Source organism: Chironomus tepperi, unplaced genomic scaffold (genome assembly GCF_022539635.2).
Source record: "Chironomus tepperi strain 1889 unplaced genomic scaffold, CSIRO-AGI_Ctep_v1 contig_101, whole genome shotgun sequence".
Taxonomy (NCBI): Eukaryota; Metazoa; Arthropoda; class Insecta; order Diptera; family Chironomidae; genus Chironomus; species Chironomus tepperi.
This window is the reverse complement of record NW_027226223.1, coordinates 184,093-205,122: the sequence shown is the minus strand read 5'-3', so window position 1 is coordinate 205,122 and position 21,030 is coordinate 184,093. Positions and strand designations below refer to the sequence as shown.

General features: G+C 36.6%; 5 protein-coding genes and 1 long non-coding RNA gene across 9 annotated transcripts; 4 read left to right on the top strand and 2 right to left on the bottom strand.

Moving 5' to 3' along the window:
- Positions 1-2,017: 2,017 nt before the first annotated feature.
- LOC139087391 (uncharacterized) lies at positions 2,018-7,747 on the bottom strand. Of its 2 annotated transcripts, none has more exons than XM_070636184.1 (2): positions 7,634-7,747; positions 2,018-2,852 (listed from the first exon to the last, which is right to left on the bottom strand). In XM_070636184.1, the coding sequence occupies exon 2, from the start codon at positions 2,796-2,798 to the stop codon at positions 2,070-2,072; it is 729 nt and encodes a 242-aa protein (XP_070492285.1). In that variant the 5' UTR covers positions 2,799-2,852; positions 7,634-7,747; the 3' UTR covers positions 2,018-2,069. The 2 variants fall into 2 exon arrangements, with proteins under 2 accessions (XP_070492285.1, XP_070492287.1); XM_070636186.1 differs by lacking the exon at positions 7,634-7,747 and adding an exon at positions 7,357-7,558.
- On the top strand, positions 7,114-10,231 carry LOC139087390 (mitochondrial dicarboxylate carrier-like). 3 transcript variants are annotated; one of them, XM_070636183.1, is made up of 4 exons: positions 7,114-7,175; positions 8,444-8,506; positions 8,579-9,274; positions 9,333-10,231. In XM_070636183.1, exons 2-4 carry the CDS (start codon positions 8,467-8,469, stop codon positions 9,446-9,448), a joined length of 852 nt encoding a protein of 283 aa, XP_070492284.1. In that variant the 5' UTR covers positions 7,114-7,175; positions 8,444-8,466; the 3' UTR covers positions 9,449-10,231. The 3 variants fall into 3 exon arrangements, with proteins under 3 accessions (XP_070492284.1, XP_070492283.1, XP_070492282.1); XM_070636182.1 differs by lacking the exon at positions 7,114-7,175 and adding an exon at positions 7,182-7,327; XM_070636181.1 differs by lacking the exon at positions 7,114-7,175 and adding an exon at positions 8,152-8,341.
- Positions 10,232-11,934: 1,703 nt separating this feature from the next.
- Positions 11,935-13,321, bottom strand: LOC139087395 (probable cytochrome P450 313a3). Its single transcript, XM_070636189.1, has 2 exons — positions 13,240-13,321; positions 11,935-12,592 (listed from the first exon to the last, which is right to left on the bottom strand). Exons 1-2 carry the CDS (start codon positions 13,319-13,321, stop codon positions 12,027-12,029), a joined length of 648 nt encoding a protein of 215 aa, XP_070492290.1. The 3' UTR covers positions 11,935-12,026.
- A 2,456-nt stretch (positions 13,322-15,777) lies between these two features.
- LOC139087396 (uncharacterized) lies at positions 15,778-17,007 on the top strand. Its single transcript, XR_011544123.1, has 3 exons — positions 15,778-15,891; positions 16,820-16,899; positions 16,961-17,007. It is a non-coding gene; the product is annotated as an uncharacterized lncRNA (long non-coding RNA).
- Positions 17,008-17,358: 351 nt separating this feature from the next.
- On the top strand, positions 17,359-17,724 carry LOC139087393 (fatty acid hydroxylase domain-containing protein 2-like). The gene has a single exon (XM_070636188.1). The coding sequence runs from the start codon at positions 17,359-17,361 to the stop codon at positions 17,722-17,724; it is 366 nt and encodes a 121-aa protein (XP_070492289.1).
- Positions 17,725-18,168: 444 nt separating this feature from the next.
- On the top strand, positions 18,169-18,701 carry LOC139087392 (huntingtin-interacting protein K-like). Its single transcript, XM_070636187.1, has 2 exons — positions 18,169-18,358; positions 18,423-18,701. The coding sequence occupies exons 1-2, from the start codon at positions 18,209-18,211 to the stop codon at positions 18,627-18,629; spliced, it is 357 nt and encodes a 118-aa protein (XP_070492288.1). The 5' UTR covers positions 18,169-18,208; the 3' UTR covers positions 18,630-18,701.
- The last annotated feature ends 2,329 nt before the right edge of the window (positions 18,702-21,030 follow it).

Below are 21,030 nucleotides of genomic sequence, written 5' to 3'. Positions count from 1 at the left end.
ATCCTGAAGTTGATCTTGTTGTAAAACACAGGCACACTCCCCTTTCTACAATTCCTTTTTAAGCTCTTTGTAGACACCGGATTATAATTTATCAGGAAGTAGTATTGAAATTTACAACAAAAAAGGGATAGAAATTATTGTGAATAGGCAGCGTAACTCAACTATTTCATCACCAAAATATTTTTTTTAATCCGCAATATTCAGTAGTTGAATAAAGAAACGTATTTATGAAGCATTCCCGAGAGACACAATGCTTACTTAATTTGATGACCATACAGATCAACTGTGATCCATGGCCTCCCTTGTCTATTAGACACAATGCTGGGAATCGAAAAATGATGCAATATCATCTATTACAATACTTACTGACCAACTTAGTCATTGCCGCTTTTTCGCTGCTACTTAAAAAACGTTATATTTTATTTCTGTATTTCATGAATAACAATTCAATTTTAGGAGATTTTACAAACTATTACAGGGCCATCAGAACAACTTCCCCTAACAGACAAAAAGCATACTATGAGTATACTCACTTTTGTGAGCATGCTCAATTGTATGAAAAAAGCATACATTTGAGTATGCTCGTTTATGTAATCATGCTCTTTGTATGTTAGAGTTCATGCCTTACTGCAAATACGATGACGTAGCTTAGCCCTTAGAAACACGATATGCTGTTCGGACCTGCGAAAAGAACTTTTAAACGTAGGAGTAAATTCTACAAAGAAGTCTTTAATTAATTAAATGTATATAGTAATTAATTTGAAAACGATGCGAAATACAAAAGGATTATGCAGAGTTGTTCTTATTGACTAATCAAATTCAGTCGAATACTCGGAAATTACGTAACGCTAATTGAAGCGTTTTTTGACTTCCTACTTGCCCAGCACGGTAACACTTTGTAGCAAAATTGTAAGCATAACTTTCTCCCTAAGCGTTACGTAATTTCCAAAGACAGAGAAGAGGATCTACCTGTCAGAGCAACCCTGTAATAGTCAGGGTTGGAAAAATGTGTTACTGCGTCAAATTTCAGTTTGATTTTGTTGCAAATTTTTACAGTGGGAGGAAGGGCGAATCTAAAAATGCTAATGTTTGGTGTTACGTAATATCCAAAAATTCTCTATCGCCTTGTTAGTTAATGAATACTCTAAGGTTTCCATGCCACGCATTGGAAACAACCCTGAAATCAAAAGATTATACGCACCTCTTTTATGTTGTAGAATCACAGATAACAAAAGTCTTAGTATACGATGGTATATTATACTCATTTATATTAATAGCTTACCACCTCCTTTTTTGTATTAAACATTTTGTGTGTTTAAAAGCCTTAAAAGCTCAATTTTGTTCTTGACAAGTAGTAATTATGGTTTTTAATTGAGTTTCGACTTTAAGCTGCTAATTGATTATGAAAATTTCTGTGGATAGACGTTTACTTCTCCCATTCTCTTAATTATCTATACCGTTCACGCATCGTTAAATGATGAATGAATGAACAGTTCTCAGTTTTTCTTTTCTACATGACCTGATTTCCGACTATGAATTATAGGATAGACGATTATCGGATTGCTTATATGTGAAATTGTTTGAAAATGAATCTTGTGTATTTATTTAGTCTGCAAAGATCAAGGTGCTGAATGTTTTTCCTTTAAGAAATGGACACATTAAACGTGGCAGGCAAATGATGATAAACATGAATTGAATAAACAGCACTCAAGGCTGTATCTAGAATTTTTTTATAGGCGTAATATTTAAGGTAGAAGGTTAAGGTTCCGTTTACTTAAATTGTTACCAAGTTGCCGCCCACCTACAATGCAAACAATCCCTTACGAATATATAAAGGCCCGAGGGACACAATGAGGCGAACCACAATTTTCTGTGTAAAAACGGATCGAAATAAGCAGTCACAGTGTCGTCAACGCAACTTTTAATACGGTTACGTAGCAGAGCCCATGTCAACATGCTGTGCTGTTGGGTAAATAACCTTTATGCATCCTTAATTTGTAATTAATACTCGGTAGTATAATGGTGAATATCTCCAATTTATTTAAATTTTTAATACAAAGGAACTTAACTCAAATCTTTAGTCCATGTTCGCCAGGTGCTATAATCTTCACATTGTGATCGCCCACATAATAAAGTATATTTCTCTCACTCTCTGTCATATAAATGCCATTCTCACATTTGACCTTCTTTATTCTCAACTTTCCATCGACATCCCAAAAATCACCTGACTTGAGTTTCTCAACTGTTATTGACACATCGCTGAGATCTTCAATATTATTGGTGAGATATTGATGTAAATCAGATAGACCAACTTTAAGTATGACAGATAGTTCATTGTACTCCTTTGTTAACTTGTGTAGCTTCATGCTGATTTTAATTAGTTCTTTTTCAGTACATCCAAGATTTGTGAAAAATGTTAAGTCATCAATTATAACACTAATGTTCTTTATGCCATTGCTCTTGAATGTATTCACATGATTGTTAATTTCACCATAAAGTTGCTCCATTAAGTTATCTGGATCTGAGGTCATTAAAGGCACATCACGCAGCTTCTCAATTACAACAAGACTTTTCTTATTAAGACTCATAATTAGATTATATCCTAATTTCTTGCCGCATGTTTCATAAAATTTAAGTGACTGATGGCAGCATATTAAGACAATCGCTGAACTCTGTTGTCGTAATCGTTGACCAATTAATGATGAAATTAAAAATGAACCATCTGTATCGCAATTCTCATTGATAATAACAAATTTTCGAGGCTCCGTAAATCCACATGCTGAAATTAGCAGTGCCATATTGATAAAAACTTGAGAATATTGTGTTTGATTAGCTCGTTATCTCGTCGTGATCTAAAAATATTTTGGCAAGAAGAAATGGAAGGAATAAATAACTAGTGTATCGGGTAGAAACCCAATGCGGATATATTCACACCGTCCCATAAAAAGTCTCGCGGGTAGGCCAAGCTTCGCTTGGCGAATGTTTGTAGAATCAGGCTCCAGAGGATAGGCCAAGCTTCGCTTGGCTAATGTTTGAGGGCCCAAGCTCCAGCGGGTAGGCCAAGCTTCGCTTGGCGAATGTTTGAGGGATCAGGCTCCAGCGGATAGGCCAAGCTTCGCTTGGCGAATGTTTGAGGGATCAAGCTCCAGCGGGTAGGCCAAGCTTCGCTTGGCGAATGTTTGAGGGATCAGGCTCCAGCGGGTAGGCCAAGCTTCGCTTGGCGAATGTTTGAGGGATCAGGCTCCAGCGGGTAGGCCAAGCTTCGCTTGGCGAATGTTTGAGGGATCAAGCTCCAGCGGGTAGGCCAAGCTTCGCTTGGCGAATGTTTGAGGGATCAGGCTCCAGCGGATAGGCCAAGCTTCGCTTGGCGAATGTTTGAGGGATCAGGCTCCAGCGGGTAGGCCAAGCTTCGCTTGGCGAATGTTTGAGGGATCAGGCTCCAGCGGATAGGCCAAGCTTCGCTTGGCGAATGTTTGAGGGATCAGGCTCCAGCGGGTAGGCCAAGCTTCGCTTGGCGAATGTTTGAGGGATCAGGCTCCAGCGGATAGGCCAAGCTTCGCTTGGCGAATGTTTGAGGGATCAAGCTCCAGCGGGTAGGCCAAGCTTCGCTTGGCAAATGTTTGAGGGATCAAGCTCCAGCGGATAGGCCAAGCTTCGCTTTGCGAATGTTTGAGGGATCAGGCTCCAGCGGGTAGGCCAAGCTTCGCTTGGCGAATGTTTGAGAACTCAGGCTCCAGCGGGTAGGCCAAGCTTCGCTTGGCGAATGTTTGAGGGATCAGGCTCCAGCGGGTAGGCCAAGATTCGCTTGGCGAATGTTTGAGGGATCAGGCTCCAGCGGATAGGCCAAGCTTCGCTTGGCGAATGTTTGAGGGATCAGGCTCCAGCGGGTAGGCCAAGCTTCGCTTGGCGAATGTTTGAGGGATCAGGCTCCAGCGGATAGGCCAAGCTTCGCTTGGCGAATGTTTGAGGGATCAGGCTCCAGCGGGTAGGCCAAGATTCGCTTGGCGAATGTTTGAGGATCAGGCTCCAGCGGATAGGCCAAGCTTCGCTTGGCGAATGTTTGAGGGATCAAGCTCCAGCGGATAGCCCAAGCTTCGCTTGGCGAATGTTTGAGGGATCAGGCTCCAGCGGATAGCCAAGCTTCGCTTGGCGAATGTTTGAGGATCAAGCTCCAGCGGATAGCCCAAGCTTCGCTTGGCGAATGTTTGAGGATCAAGCTCCAGCGGATAGCCCAAGCTTCGCTTGGCGAATGTTTGAGGGATCAGGCTCCAGCGGATAGGCCAAGCTTCGCTTGGCGAATGTTTGAGGGATCAAGCTCGAGCGGGTAGGCCAAGCTTCGCTTGGCGAATGTTTGAGGATCAGGCTCCAGCGGGTAGGCCAAGCTTCGCTTGGCGAATGTTTGAGGGATCAGGCTCCAGCGGAAAGGCCAAGCTTCGCTTGGCGAATGTTTGAGGGATCAGGCTCCAGCGGGTAGACCAAGCTTCGCTTGGCGAATGTTTGAGGGATCAGGCTCCAGCGGATAGGCCAAGCTTCGCTTGGCGAATGTTTGAGGATCAGGCTCCAGCGGATAGGCCAAGCTTCGCTTGGCGAATGTTTGAGGATCAGGCTCCAGCGGGTAGGCCAAGCTTCGCTTGGCGAATGTTTGAGGGATCAGGCTCCAGCGGATAGCTGGCTTCGCTTGGCGAATGTTTGAGGGATCAGGCTCCAGCGGGTAGGCCAAGCTTCGCTTGGCGAATGTTTGAGGGATCAGGCTCCAGCGGATAGCCCAAGCTTCGCTTGGCGAATGTTTGAGGGATCAAGCTCCAGCGGATAGCCCAAGCTTCGCTTGGCGAATGTTTGAGGGATCAGGCTCCAGCGGATAGGCCAAGCTTCGCTTGGCGAATGTTTGAGGGATCAGGCTCCAGCGGAAAGGCCAAGCTTCGCTTGGCGAATGTTTGAGGATCAGGCTCCAGCGGTAGGACCAAGCTTCGCTTGGCGAATGTTTGAGGGATCAGGCTCCAGCGGATAGGCCAAGCTTCGCTTGGCGAATGTTTGAGGGATCAGGCTCCAGCGGATAGGCTGCTTCGCTTGGCGAATGTTTGAGGGATCAGGCTCCAGCGGGTAGGCCAAGCTTCGCTTGGCGAATGTTTGAGGATCAGGCTCCAGCGGATAGGCAAGCTTCGCTTGGCGAATGTTTGAGGGATCAGGCTCCAGCGGGTAGGCCAAGCTTCGCTTGGCGAATGTTTGAGGATCAGGCTCCAGCGGATAGCCCAAGCTTCGCTTGGCGAATGTTTGAGGGATCAAGCTCCAGCGGATAGCCAAGCTTCGCTTGGCGAATGTTTGAGGGATCAGGCTCCAGCGGATAGCTTTCGCTTGGCGAATGTTTGAGGGATCAGGCTCCAGCGGATAGGCCAAGCTTCGCTTGGCGAATGTTTGAGGGATCAGGCTCCAGCGGGTGAAGGCCAAGCTTCGCTTGGCGAATGTTTGAGGGATCAGGCTCCAGCGGGTAGGCCAAGCTTCGCTTGGCGAATGTTTGAGGGATCAGGCTCCAGCGGATAGGCCAAGCTTCGCTTGGCGAATGTTTGAGGGATCAAGCTCCAGCGGGTAGGCCAAGCTTCGCTTGGCAAATGTTTGAGGAATCAGGCTCAAGCGGGTAGGCCAAGCTTCGCTTGGCGAATGTTTGAGGGATCAGGCTCCAGCGGGTAGGCCAAGCTTCGCTTGGCGAATGTTTGAGGGATCAGGCTCCAGCGGGTAGGCCAAGCTTCGCTTGGCGAATGTTTGAGGGATCAGGCTCCAGCGGATAGGCCAAGCTTCGCTTGGCGAATGTTTGAGGGATCAGGCTCCAGCGGGTAGGCCAAGCTTCGCTTGGCGAATGTTTGAGGGATCAGGCTCCAGCGGGTAGCCAAGCTTCGCTTGGCGAATGTTTGAGGGATCAAGCTCCAGCGGGTAGGCCAAGCTTCGCTTGGCGAATGTTTGAGGGATCAGGCTCCAGCGGGTAGGCCAAGCTTCGCTTGGCGAATATTTGAGGGATCAGGCTCCAGTGGGTAGGCCAAGCTTCGCTTGGCACATGCTCAGAGTTTCAACGTTCAAAGTTGCAAAAAATCATAGAAAACATTGATTTTGAAATTTTGTATGAAACCGAAAGTTTTTTGCTTTTTTAGAAGCATTGGCTGTTCCTACCATGCCCAATATCTAATCAGTTCTTCCTTGGAATGGCACCAATCGATTGCAAAAAACTAGAAGTCTCTACGATGTCTAGTTTTTGAGTTATCGTGTACATTAACTTGCTTGCTTGCTTGCTTACAGAAAGCGAATTTTTCGATTTTCTCAGCAATGCCTCAACCAATTTCAAATCTGTTTTTTGCATATGATGTGGAATTCCAGGCACAAACTTTTTGCGATAGAACATAACTTGCCATTGTGCTTAGTTTTGCTGAAAAATCCAAAAAACTGATTTTTCAATCTGAACAAATTCAATACATTCACACGTGAAAACGGTGTGAATATAAAAAAATATCAAGAGAGAATTTAACGTGTCTCTATTTGCTCACACCAATTGTCGGACTTGTTAATGACGTAGTTTGAGCATCATTTGTGTTTACGTCTATAAAATCTTTGGGAATTAGTGGATCGATACTACAATGTGATACAATTTTTAGAAGATGCCATGCAAAAACTCTTAATTATGTATAGACATAGCATAAGTGCACATAAAAGACGTGACATAAAATCAATTAAGGAGATTATGTTTATGTGCCGTATGATGAATATGAATGTCTTATGCTTCTTTTGATCTCTTTAAACATATTTAAGTAAGAGCAGTGAATCGTGATTTCGAAACCACTACTCAAGAACGTAAAATTACACACGAAAGCCTCTAAAGTGCGTGATGACTTACAACAGCACATCCATAAAATGTATGTTAATTTAGAATGTTTTGTTTCTTCTTCTATTTATAGAATCATCATAGATGATTGATTCATACACAAATATGTGCATGAGACAGCGAGACACATCTTTGAGATCTCACTGTGCGCTTGTCCTATTCTGTTGACTATATTCTTTATACTCATATACTCAATTTTTTTTTTCATGATGCTGTTTGAGAATATATATTTTTCCACATTAAATAAATTTTGTGTGATATTTTCGGAAACTCATTTTCATTTCGTTTCTGTGAAACCATCTGTTGAGTTGTGAGTCGCGTTTAAAAATTTTTTTTAATGTCAAATTAATTTCTGTGACACATTAATTCAATTCGTACTTAACTAATTGTGCACGTGCTGTGTGTTTTTGTACTAAAAATAATTTTAGTAACTAATCCCGTTCGTGATCTTTAACATCCAAGGTCGGTTTGACTATAAAATTTCTTCTTACTGTATGTTGATCAAAAGATCCAGTGGAATAAGAATTTTTTTTGGCTTAGAAACTTTAAATACACATTGCGAAATAGTCTGTCCGATACACTAAAGACTATTGACCTTAAATATATTGAAAATACACATCCATTCTATGAGGATAGCAACAAACGAGCATAAAAGTTATTTTTAAAGTTGTTGACGTAAAACCAGCCGACAATTTGTGTAATCCAAATATTTTGTAATCTTATCATCAACACCAAATTAAATTATCACAAATACTTGTTATTTCATACCTAATTTATCTTCAAATTATCACTTTAATGATTTATTCCTTTTATATATCAAGCGTGCACGACTGTTTACATTTATCAGCTGATTTTTCCTTGTAAACAAACTAGAACTTTTGAAAATTCTCGCTGATAACTTAGTGACAGCAAAATATTTGGATTGGGATAGAAAGTTTATTACCTGTTTTATAACAGCTGCGTGTGTCTGATGCAGATTTATTATGTTTAATTGATGAAATTTGCACTTTAATTCATGAAATTTGAATTCTTTTGAAAATAACTTTTTTGCTTCAAGGGCTTTTTTCGCATCACTTTTCCGCATCTTTCCCTTGCAAAGAGTTATTCAAAATTGTAGCAACCGTTGACATTTTTTGGATTTTTATTAATTCTGTATTGTAATTAACAAAATCATATGTATCTATGTGCTAGGTAATCAATGAATTAGCAACACTAATGCTTAAAATACCCAAAAAATTAATTAAAAATGATGCAAAAATTCCGAAAAAAATTTGTGCAAGGAATTTTGTGTCAATTATGAATTGTTAAAGTGATCTGTGAATTTTATTTAATTATAGCATTATTTGTGTATTGATTAGCAATATACATAACATTCCTATAGAGTGCATTAACTGTGTTGTCGTAATGTGTTAAAGTCCATTTCAACTGGTGCTAATAGACTTAAATATTCCAAAACGAAATAAAGCAGGATCCAAGGTCGTAATTTATTCCATTCTATGTAAAAATGACAATGACATAAATTAGAATATAGCCATTAAAAATTTATATTCAATTGATTTTTAATTTTCCACATTGCAGACTATAGTAAAACATCCAGAACCATGGCAAATCGTCAAAGTTATTGGTATTTCGGAGGTTTAGGTGAGCTTTATTAATTAACTTTTGATCTTTAGATTATTAATCATCGTTATCACAATTTCGTCACCATAATAGCTTCGGCCGGCGCAGCATGCTGTACACATCCACTTGATTTAATCAAAGTTCAACTCCAAACATCCCAAGAGAAAAAAATATCGATTCTAAGACTGACTGGTAATATCGTTAAGAATCAAGGCATCACAGCTTTATACAATGGCATATCAGCTTCATTGCTACGTCAATTGACATATTCAACAACAAGATTTGGTATTTATGAGGCCGGAAAGCAATCATTCGGAAATGATTTGGGATTCTTAGGAAAAGTTGCATTGGCTGGAAGTGCCGGTGCTGCAGGCGGTTTTGTCGGTACTCCAGCTGATTTAGTCAACGTAAGAATGCAAAATGATGTGAAACTTCCAATGGAACAACGAAGAAACTATAAACATGCAATTGATGGTTTATGGAGAATTTATTCACAAGAAGGCTTTACGAAATTATTTTCTGGTGGATCTACAGCTACATCGAGAGCAGTTTTCATGACAATTGGGCAGCTATCATTCTACGATCAAGTTAAGGCCTTATTACTCAGTTCTGGATATTTCAAAGACAATATGTTCTTGCATTTTACTGCATCATCAATTGCTGGTGGAATTGCCACTTGTATGACTCAACCATTGGATGTTATTAAGACAAGAGCAATGAATGCCAAGCCAGGCGAATATAGCGGTGTACTTGATATTGTTAGACATACAGCGAAGTTGGGTCCTTTGGGTAAGCATGACTAATTAATTTTTACTGAATTGAAGACTTAATTTTGGTAATTTTTCAGGCTTCTTCAAAGGCTACGTCCCAGCATTCGTTCGTCTTGGTCCACATACAGTTTTAACATTCGTCTTCCTTGAACAATTAAGGATGAATTTTGGCTTTTTCCCAGAAGCAAAATAGATTCGTCCAGAATCGTGTTAATCAATAATTTTGTCGTCTTGCAGTCGAGCTTTACTTCCGATTTGGAAGTTTTGTCATCATATCCAAAATTATTTCTCACCAACAAAGTCACAAAAAAAAATCAAATTGGTATATCTTCCTAATTAAATACGAGACAGCCTTTTTTTGTCTTCTTTTCGTGCAAATATTGGAAAGAAGAGCAACCAAAAAAAAATTATCAACTTGTGACAATAATTCCCAAGTTAATCACGTAAAGCAAATGATTGTTAATCAGTGTCTAGTTATTTGTGAAACGTAAGTCGTATATATTATATTTTTTTTAATTATGCAAGAGTATCAAAATTGCATTTACGAAAAAAATCAATTATTAATTATAATACTGTTGCGTATGTCCAATATTTTGGATTCAACAGGTTGCAATAAGGTGTCTTTTTTTGCTTTCTTTTTTTTTAATAATGTTATACATTCCGATTCGAAGATGCTTTTTATTCATATTTTTAATTTAGAAATGTTTACTCATTAGGATTGAATTAGGGTCTATTTTTTTGTTCTGTTCTTATAGTAAATATGTAGCTATCATAATTGTTGACTAAAAACTCTCTTGATAAAATTTGTTTTTATCTTAATCATCTGTTTCTGTATTTTTTAAGACTATCTTATTTTTTTTTATGAGTTTTTTGAGATGATAAGAAATTATGGATTAAATGCTTAGGCTGGAATGTTGTTTTGACTTGACTTATCTTTTGATTCCTTATCCTATGCAATTGACTCTCGTGCGTCTTCGCCAAGGAATCTTAGGAATTATTTAATTAAGCGTGAAACACTAGCTTTTATCAGGCTAACTATTAATTACTACAATACTTTATTTGGAAACTAAATTATCAGTTAGGAATATTGTTACTACTTACCCGAACAGACAAGGAGCATTACAATGAGTACACTCCCAAAATTCAGCATACTCAATTATATTGATTAAGCATACTCATTTGCATACTAATTATGATGAGTATGCTCATCGTCTGTCAGGGTTACTACCTTGTTAGAATCATTGTCTACAAGATATATTAAGAAACCGGTGTAGATAAAAACTTCTAATTGCTAGTCACTAACTAAACTACATGTTCACTAGGCAACAAATAGTTTATGTAAACACGTGTAAAGTGGAAAATTTGAAGAGTATCAAGTATGGAGATCAAAGATAAGTCATTCCACTTATTGAATGACGAATAGCCAAATTGATTGTGATCTACACTTGTTGTAAAATCATAAAAAAACTAAAGTATTCCATAGCGACACAATGTGTCGAGCTACAAAAATAATTCGAAATCCGACGTCATGGTGCGGTCATCACAGCTTTGCTTCTTACTGTTTATACGACGACAAAGTAATGCATTAGCAAACTTGTTGTTCTATTCGGGTATTAATAAAATGCAGTTGAATAGTGTATTCTAGTCAGTGAGTCTGTTGCGCCAAACTGCCAACTTTCATTCAAAGTTTACGTACTTTTCATATTCGTGTTTACGATTTAATTCAGTTTGATATTCGATTAACTTTCCTGTATTCGAGTTTTGAGAAGAACTCGAAGTTGACTATACTTTTTGATACAAAATCCTATTCGTGCTCAAGCTTAAGTATAGAGTCGAAAAAAAAAAATTCTAAATAGTTGGTATACTAACTATCGAGTATCCGTAAAGTATCATTCCCAAGCTACGATTGACTTCTGTAGATCGCACGGTAGATCGTTATTGGTCGGATTTGGGAGCGGTAGCATTCGAACTAGCACGTGCTGGTCATTTGCGAATTAAAGAATTAATTCTTCATAATTTAATAATATACAAATTCCAATCAGAATTCAGCCTAACTCTGAATGTAAACACAATCATAATCTACTTTGGATATAAACAGCATAATAATTATCTAGGATAATCTAAAAATACAATAAATATATTTGTAGCTTTACACGTGTTTGAAAATCATAATAGCCTAATTCAACGCCCAAAATCTGTCAATATTTACGTGTTTATGATAATTGAACAACATAGAAGAAGAATAATAGATTATACATCATATAAACAAGGAATGTGCGTAATAATTTTAGTAATCTATACCCCCAGGAAAAGTAAGTAGTAAACAAAAAATCCATAATCTCTTACATCTCACATGCTTTCGTTTTAAATAGTGTGTTCGTCTCAAATTCGAGTTTATCGACATTACGTTGAACTTATTTTAAAATAAAGATTTACGTTACGAAGAAAGGTAAAAGTAACGGTAAAAAAATATTTGAATAATAACGACAAAAAATATTTTGAATATTTTTGAAAAAAAAAATTTTAACGGTCGTTTTTGAGACAGCCACACTCTGGCTTTAAATTATATATATTTTGAAGAAATAATCTCACTAAATGAATAGTTAAAGAATTGATAAACATGAAGCCGTGCAAATGCATATTTAAAGGTATAGAAATAAAGTTTATTTTTTTGCTATATATACTTATAGAAATTATACATTATACATGCTTTTTAGATGGAAATATGAATAAAGAAAATGAAAAATATTGACAGTTTAATGTTAAATTGCTTAATGTCTCTTTTCAATCATAACTAAATGTTTACCCTTTAATTTGAGTGCGATTTGACGATTGAACTTGATCTCATTCAGTTTGAGGTTAGTTGTGAATTTGAAATGTTTGAGTAGCTTCACCATCATGACTTTAAATGATGTGTATGCGTATCGATAGCCTAAGCAGTTACGACGTCCAATGGAAAATGGAATGAAATATTGATGCTTGCCATCGAAATTCTCGGGAAGGAAGCGATCGGGATTGAACAGTTCAGCATCCTCACCCCATAAGTCTTTTCGATGATGAAGACCATAAATGTTGATGCAAAATATTGATCCACGCTTGATAGTCTGTCCTGGTGATATCTCAAAATTATCCATAGCTTCTCGTGCTATTGAATGAACAGTTGGTCCAAGTCGGAGACTTTCTTTCATTATATTCTCAAGGTAGCTTAGCTTTGATAGACTATCGTAAGTGATTTCGACATCGTCTGCTGGAAATACTGACATAATCTCTTGGTAAACTTTTTCCTGGATGTCTGGATGCATGGCGAGAAACAGAATGCAATGAGCTGATGCAGTTCCTGGAAAATAGAGTTTTATGAATAATTAAGGTATCATTAGTGTTGTTTTAAAGCAGTTCTGTCCAAATTATGCGTCAAGAAACACTTTGGTGGTAAGCCAAGAATAAAATCGCATACGACTTACGGTTTATTTCATTTTCGAAAAAATTTGACAGCACATTAGCGTGCCGCGTCACATAGTTTGGACAACACTGGTTTAAAGTATAAACTGAAAGGCACACTACGACAAATCTAATTTTTTGCTGTCAAAAAGGTCAACACAGTGACATCAGAAATAGTTTCATGTCTTTTAAGCGTTACACCATTGACGGGCAACCTTTTTTGTGCCACGGTACACCTCAGCCCGAGAAAAATTTTCGCGGTACACCTGAGAATTTTCTCGAGACACAGGTTGCTCACCACTGCGTTACAACGTCTGCAAGTCAAAGTTGCACCCTCTCCCGAAAGGCACAGAGCGTAAAAATAGTCAAAAAATCCGCTTTCGGGTAACTTCTTTGCTTGACTTTGACCTTTAGGCCATATTTGATGAAACCCGTCCATAGACTTGCGTCAAATCAGCCTGGAACCGGATTTTCAGCGATTTCTACTCAGTGTGCTTTCTGGGTATGTTTTGCCACTCAGATAACATTATGATCTCAACCTCTTACCTGTTGTCTCAAATCCAGCGCCAATTACGGTAAATATCGAGTCCTTAACTTGATCTTCTGTCATTTCATCCTTAAAGGCCATTACTTTATTGTAAAATATGTTCTGCATAAATGACGGTTGTTCCTCATTATTGTTAGCATTTTTAGACTTTTCAGCCAGAATTTTATGAAATAAGTCATACAAGGATTCTCTGATTCCATGTTGCTTTCTGTACTGCTCAGTCCGCTTGAAAATTGTGTCGAAAAACAGTAAGAATCTCTTAAATCGCTCGGATAACATCATGGATGTGCTGAAAAATACAAAAATTAAAGTCATCCTCAATTTTTGTCGCAAATTAACTCACATCTTAACAGCCTCAGCTACCCGGCCAATTTCTTCATCAGTATTTCCAACATCTTCTGGAAAAATGTTAAATGACGTAGCTAATATCATGGAAATTGTGCAACGTTCTGTGAAATGTATCATGTCTACTTCCTTTTTGCTGAAATCATTCATTTTGATTTTGTCAATCATTCGGTCGGCTATTTCGCAAAATATAGGAACAAAACAACTGACCATGACATTGTTGAATGAACTGCTGAAATTTTTCCTGTCTCGGCGCCATTGATTGTCTAAGAAGAAGTAGAAAATGAATGAAAATAATCAGCATAAAGGTATTCGAAGAAGGGTAATCGATTCAAAATCTGGCACTGTTGCCTGAATGACATTGTTAATGGAAGGCAGGTAGGCAGGCCTGACTCTGACATGGTAGGCAGGCAGGCCTGACTCTGACATGGTAGGTAGGCAGACCTGACTTTGACATGGGAGGCAGGCAGGCCTGACTCTGACATTTTAAGCAGGCAGGTCTGACTGTGACATAGTAGCCAGACAGGCCTTTCTCTGACATGGTAGGGAGGCAGACGTGACTCTGGCATGGTGCCAGATTTAAACCGAAACCTATGAACTTCAACTTACATCCACAACACAAAAGTCCATCATTGAGTCCAAAGAACTTGTAAATCATTCGAGGCTTCTCCATACAAACTTCCGATGTCAGAACTTTGTGAATCAATTCTGGATCTTGCACAAAGTACATGTCTTTGTAAAGGAACTTTACTTTGAAGATCTTTTCGGAAGAAAGTCTATCGATTGATCTGAAGAACTTATCGAGATCCTTTGGTATCCATTTCTTAGCTGCCTTTTTGACAATTTTAACAGCTGCGAATCCAAATATCACTAAAAATACAAGAACTAATGTCCAGTACATTATTTGATGTGATTTAAACAAAATTCAAATGACAATTGACAGAAAATCATATCAAGTACCTCGAAAAAAAAGTGAGCAGCACCAAAAATTTGTTGAGTAATGACAACGATAATTACATGCATCAATAAGTTTGACTCTCGAAGATGCTTCTTTTTATGAATTGGAATTCCATATCATATTTGAAATCATGATTTGCTTGAAGGATTTATTTTGGCTATTTTTAGATTAGCAGTGAATGAAGAATTGGCAATATCATTCTGAACGACATAATACAGCCATCAGAGCATGAGGAAGTGACGCAGTCGTTGTTATTGGATCATTTCAACAGCCGAAATTGAATTTATTGCAGCATTTTGCGTAGGTTTGGAAGTAGAAATAAAAAATATTCTTGACCTACCAGGAACATTTTTGTCATTTAAAGCTCATTTGAAGCTATTGGTGTCGATTTCTAGGGCAAGCTAGAACACTTTATCCAAGTAACAGTTGAATTTCATTTGCAGAACATTGTTTGCAAGTGGTTCAGATTCCACTATAAAATGTAGCTTTACAAGAAGTTATACTGACTGGTGTTGGCTGATTCTGATATTAGAAGCTGAGTCGGCCTAGTTTTATGAGTTGGAGGCACTGCGATCAGAATGAAAATGTGGACAAAGAAATTGAACGACCTGGTACAAATGAGTTATCAAGGCCAGCAACCAACTTAGATGGAAAGTACTTGATTGTAGCCTTAGTTCCACATAAGTCCCGATCGGCACATATTGAAATTTTGGGACCAAGGCGACGAGACGGCATAGTACTTTGAACCAAGTGACAATCACTTGACGAAAACCACCAAAGTTGCCAAGTGGCTGACACGCAGTAATGGCAACATTTCAACAACTACCGATTAGTAGTTCCATGTAGGAAAATGGTTACAGTAAGTAGAGTAAGGTACCATAGAAAGTATGACGTAGTTTCATTTTCATAAAACTCAAGGTCCATAAAGAACAGCTTTACCGCTAAGAAGAAATGCCTTTGTCTCGTTTCTGACAGCCTAAACAGAAAGAAGATGTTAATGCTGTGTAAAATAAAAAACATTTAAACGATAGCAAAGCACATGCTGACGCAGAGGTACAGGTTTTACTCAAGAATGAACAAATACATCTGTTAGTGTATATTTTGCTTTTGTCGATTGAACATCAAGCTTTACCTTTAGACAGCTTTTTTTGCCAATAAACAAAAAACTCAACAAACTGCTCAATAATTGTTATTGAAAAGATTTGCTAGAGTCAGTCGAAAAAAAAATTGTTATACTTTAATCACTTTCCTATTTGTAGTAGAAGTGAACGAATATGATAAGTTTATTAAGATATATTTACATCAGTCCACTCTACTTTATAATAGTTATAGTTTATGGATTCACTAAGTAAGTTCTTAAGTTTGAGGGTTCATTAGAGCCAGTTCTGGTTTAACGCTTCAATGAGAGGGGACATGTGGTTAAAAATCCTGATTTACTTTGTAAAAATTTGCTGAGTTTATACTAACAGTCATTTAATATTTAAATTGTATTTATAATTGAAATTAGCTTAGTTGATTTCCCCTTTTTAGCTGAAATTGCAATCCCCTTTCAATTGTCCAATAATAAACATTTGTTTGTTAAAATCAACTTCATTATTCTTGTGCTGCACAGCATAATATTTAATTACATCTAAGGATTCTCTGGACCGAGACCAAGACTTCAAAGTTTCGATCTTGAGGTTTCGAAGAACGGCATTCTCAAAAATTCGTCAAAATCAAGACTTCGTGAAACCTTAAATACAGTAAATTCATCAAAATTATGGTTAATTAAATGAAGAAAATTTAGCATAGTTTATGATAAATTTCAACTTTCAATATCTTCATGTCTTTACCGGTCTAAAACTGAAGATTTTATTTTTTGGCACAGAATGATCAAAACATTTTGAAGTTGTTTTGGAGAGTTAAGCTTGATGTAATTATGAATGCTTACTAATGAACAATTAATGAGTTATTAGCCCAAGCCACACGCTGTCTTATTTAAGGCACCGCTACATCAACGTATTAAATGTAAAATGCGAAGCTGTTCTGACTGTTCATTAAGAACATTTTTTACGGCGAAGAATTCAGTTTGTCGTTATGTGCCGTTCGGGTATCCAAATAATTAATTGGTTTTTAGTAGAGAATTAATAGTCATCAACATTTGCTATGTCGCGCTTAAAAAATGATTATATAGCTGATTAAACAGGATTTATTGGGAATGCAGCAAAATTAAAATGTCACAACAGAAGAACTTTCGCATTTTAGATTAATCACTAATTTATTCATAAACGTTTCAGATTGATCGAGTTTGTCTCACAGAGTGAACCCATTTGGCCTCAAGTTTGGAGTTCATTTACATCTCGGCTAGATATTTCTGGTATTTACTCATTATTTCATCTTCTTTTTCTTCTTTTGGCTCATATTCGTAATCATTTCAGCAGACAATCAAGCGCTTTACCTTATTTTCGGAACAACGTGTTACTTATTTCTACTCCATTGGATATTCGTTGGCATATTTCAACTTATCCAGAACTTGCCTGTAATTCAAAAATTCAAAATTCAGCAGGATGTCAAAAATGAATTAAACAATTCAGAATGGTTTAATTTGGTAGGAACAGTTGTGGCTAATCAGGTTGTCACAACTCCAATATCGATAGCAATAGCTTACTTTATGTTAATGGGCGTCGATGACTTGGATTTTATAGATTTTGTCACAATTCCAACATTTACGGAACTACTTCTGAAGACAATAATCTGCATGATGACATATGAGGTAGTATTTTACTACAGCCATAGACTGCTGCATCATAATTCAATCTACAAGCACATCCATAAGATGCATCATAAATTTACAGCACCATTTGCAGCTGTAGGACAATATCAGCATCCAATTGAATATATTTTATGTGATTTAGTTCCACCATCGGTTGGAATCTACCTGACACGGTCAAGTATTGCCATAGCTTCTGTAGTCATAACATGCATTACAATATCAACAATATTTGAACATTCTGGACTTCATTTTCCACTTTTATTAAGTCCTGAAGTTCATGATTATCATCATGCAAAATCTAATGAATGTTATGGAACTAATGGCTTGTTGGATTATCTTAATGGAACATCGGACAATTTCCAGAAATCTGAACGATTTGTTAAGCATAGAATTTTATTTTTTGAAAACGGATGTAAGAAATCTAAATGAAGAAGATTTTCTTAGTTGTAACGTATTTGAAAAATTCAAACGCAAATGCTGTCAGATTTTTAGGAAAACGCTTTTGTTGGTTACAGCCGGGCTGTATCAAAGTGAAAAGTAATTAAGCTTATACTGTATAAATAGGAGTTAATAATATTAAGTATTTAGCTAGAAAAATGCAATTGAGTTTTATTTTATCCACAAAAAAATTATCCATGATTTTATCCACATGATTGACATTGGATTATTTTGAAATAAATTGAATTTTTCCTAATTTTACAGCTATTTAAGACTAATCCTACGCTGGCACTCTGTTTATTTGCTAGGGATAATGATGATACACAAGCATGCAAGTTTCTGTACCTCAACATTAAGTAAAAGTGGTCCAAAAATTGATTATCGCATTTGGACCAAAACGTACACAAAAGTGTCAACATAAAAGCGGAACCAAAACGTGCAACAAAATTAGAAAAAAATTAATAATATTAAAAATATGGCAAATATAGAGGAGACAGTGAATGGAACGGATGACGTACAGGAAGTACAAGACAAGAAACAAAGGAAACATGATAGTGGAGCTGCCGATTTAGAGAAAGTCACAGATTTTCAAGAAGAAACGGAATTGAGTAACACAATAGCAAATGTAAACACAAGATCCAGCGGCAAAATTTTAATCTTAATTAATGCATTATTCTTTTTATTTTTAGGCAGCCCAAATGTTCGTAGAGAAAGGCAACCGAGAGGCCCAAGCAAAACTCGCCAAAGAAGTTGAATTACAGAAAATTCACATTAAGAAAAGTGACATTGACAAGATTATGTTCGAATTGGAAGTATCACATTCAATTGCCGAAAAAGCATTACGCGAGAACAAAGGAGATGTTGTTGAAGCTCTTCGATTCCTCATTAAGAATTAATTAAATTGCATCTTACTCATTTATTACGGTATGAATAAATCTTACGGATTAAGTTAATCTTCTGGATCAAAATTTGTTCGTGTTTTTAATCCTGCGATTTAATTTTTAATCCGACTAAATTTTAAATTTTTTTAAGGACGATTGAAAATTTTTAAGGACTTACAAAGTGGGAAACGACAATAATTTACAGCACATGACATTTCCTTCTACAACAGCAATAATCTCCAAATTCATTTATCAACTTCACTTATAGCAAGGAATAATTCCCACTTGAGAATAGTGAAAAAAATAAAAAAGTTAAATGTTGAATTTTTTTCAGGGAATTTTGGCATTGCCATTGTGAATTTTCAGTGCAAGAGCTTAGTGCCGATGAGCGTATGTCCAAAGTCTGTCTATAGGATGGTATTAGATTATGTCAACTTGAGCGTCATGTTCGATTTTGAAGCAATTGAACATGATTATGTCAATATTGTCAGTTCCTGATATGCCAGGATCCAGTCACAAATCAGTGGAAAGTCATCAACATAGTGTATAGCTAGTATAACAGCAGCAGCATGCAGAATACTCAAATAATTCAATTAAACATTGAAAATTTAAAGCTATGCGCTCTTAATTCAATCTACACTTACATCCAGTGACTTAACATATTCAATCGACACCGAATAGTGTGAAATAAACAAATGAAAATAGAGAATCCACACTTCCTTATGCATCATGGTCCCTTGAATTGCACACAGATGCTATTTTATAGCAAGAACTAAAAGGAAGCTAAATGCGGATGATATGTGAGGACAATAAATTACAAATGGTTTTTACGCTCTCTACATTTCGAGTACGGTGCCTTGATAATTCTTTTCGTCCATTTTTCCAATCCACTTTATGGATTTAATGGCTGTTTCTTTACCACTTTTACTATTTGCTGAGACAATTCAACCATGAAAGTTATTTATTGATTAGTTTTTTTTTTTTATTCTGGATCTCGGCAACGATATTTGCATGCTGGAAATGGAAAGACATAAATTAAAGCTTGACATAGGAAATTTTAAAATTTTTCTTATCGGAATTAACAATCTTTTGCAACATTGTAGTCCAGTAAATCCAATAAGAAAAATTTATTACATAATTGCTAAGGCAAACACTGTTAAGGCACCAAGCATAATCCACAAATCAATAAGCTCATAAATCATTCTCAATTATTTATACATTTTCACACTCACACCCTTAAAGCAATTTTATATATTTATTATTTGTGTTCATCAATAAGTCGTTAAGTGCAATCATCATGCTCATCCCATGAGTTTACCTACAGCTATATATACTTTCTCTTTATGTCTGGTTTTCTTTGGTTGTTAGCACGAACGGCTTTAAATGTAAAGGAAGTTGAAAAGTGTTTGGTGCCTGAGGAGTTGTTTCGCTTATCATGTCTTGTCGGTGGTGGATTTGGATTGACGGTGGATTTTGATTGATTAGGTTTGTAATGGATGTACTCTATGTAAGTCCAGTTTAGGTAAGCGTTTTTTATATTATTCAAATTAGGTCTTCAAATTAACGGTCAAAAATTATTTGAAAAATAACGGCCAAAAAATATTTGAAAGAACGACTATAGAATGTCTTTCAAATATTTTTTGATCGTTTATTTTCAAATATTTTTTGACCGTTACTTTTCCAAAAAATTTTAATTGTTTATTTTTCAATTATTTTTTGATCCTCATTTATTCAAATAAATATTGACCGTTATTTTTCAAATATTTTTTGACCGTTACCTTTCAAAAAAATTTCAACCGTTATTTTTCAAATATTTTTTGACCGTTACTTTTCAAAAAACTTTCAACCGTTATTTTTCAAATATTCTATGACCGCTACAATTCAAATAAATTTCGACCGTTATTTTTATATTCATTCATAATTGAATTTTAAAGCAGAAATTCCTTTTTTTGCAATTCAACGAAGGTTTCATGACGAATTAATAAATATGAAATCACTTAATCCCTTTTTAATCAGCAATAATGCGCTATTCTCGAATACATCACATCTATTGTACTCTATTCATCCATTATCTGGTCGTTCACATTCATACATTATCATACATCCTGTCCACCCCCTCTATTGTTGCAATTTGATAAGTTATTATTATTACTCACTCTACACAGCATGTAACAATATACAGAGAGCGACTATACACATTTAATGTAACATGATATCTCAGTTTTATTTTATTTTACTAGTCTTATCGTCCAGCAAAAAAAAAGTAGACAATTATGGAAAAAGTTTGAATGAGACAATTAAGCTTTATGTTTGCATTTAAAAAACGGAAAAAGTTTTCCAATTTCAATAAAAAGTCCAATGAACAAAAAAAGAATTCGTAAAGTTTTCTTTTTTGGTGAAGAAATGAGGAAAAATG

Bases quoted from the DNA above. Each gene is read 5' to 3' on its own strand.
- LOC139087391 (XM_070636184.1), bottom strand. From the start codon at position 2,798: ATGGCACTGCTAATTTCAGCATGTGGATTTACGGAGCCTCGAAAATTT.
- LOC139087390 (XM_070636183.1), top strand. From the start codon at position 8,467: ATGGCAAATCGTCAAAGTTATTGGTATTTCGGAGGTTTAG. The intron at 8,507-8,578 runs GTGAGCTTTATT...TCACCATAATAG, and splicing joins TTGGTATTTCGGAGGTTTAG to CTTCGGCCGGCGCAGCATGC. The intron at 9,275-9,332 runs GTAAGCATGACT...GTAATTTTTCAG, and splicing joins AGCGAAGTTGGGTCCTTTGG to GCTTCTTCAAAGGCTACGTC.
- LOC139087395 (XM_070636189.1), bottom strand. From the start codon at position 13,321: ATGGCCTTTAAGGATGAAATGACAGAAGATCAAGTTAAGGACTCGATA. The intron at 12,593-13,239 runs GTAAGAGGTTGA...TCTATTTTCCAG, and splicing joins CGCTGGATTTGAGACAACAG to GAACTGCATCAGCTCATTGC.
- LOC139087393 (XM_070636188.1), top strand. From the start codon at position 17,359: ATGCATCATAAATTTACAGCACCATTTGCAGCTGTAGGACAATATCAG.
- LOC139087392 (XM_070636187.1), top strand. From the start codon at position 18,209: ATGGCAAATATAGAGGAGACAGTGAATGGAACGGATGACGTACAGGAA. The intron at 18,359-18,422 runs GTAAACACAAGA...TTTTATTTTTAG, and splicing joins TGAGTAACACAATAGCAAAT to GCAGCCCAAATGTTCGTAGA.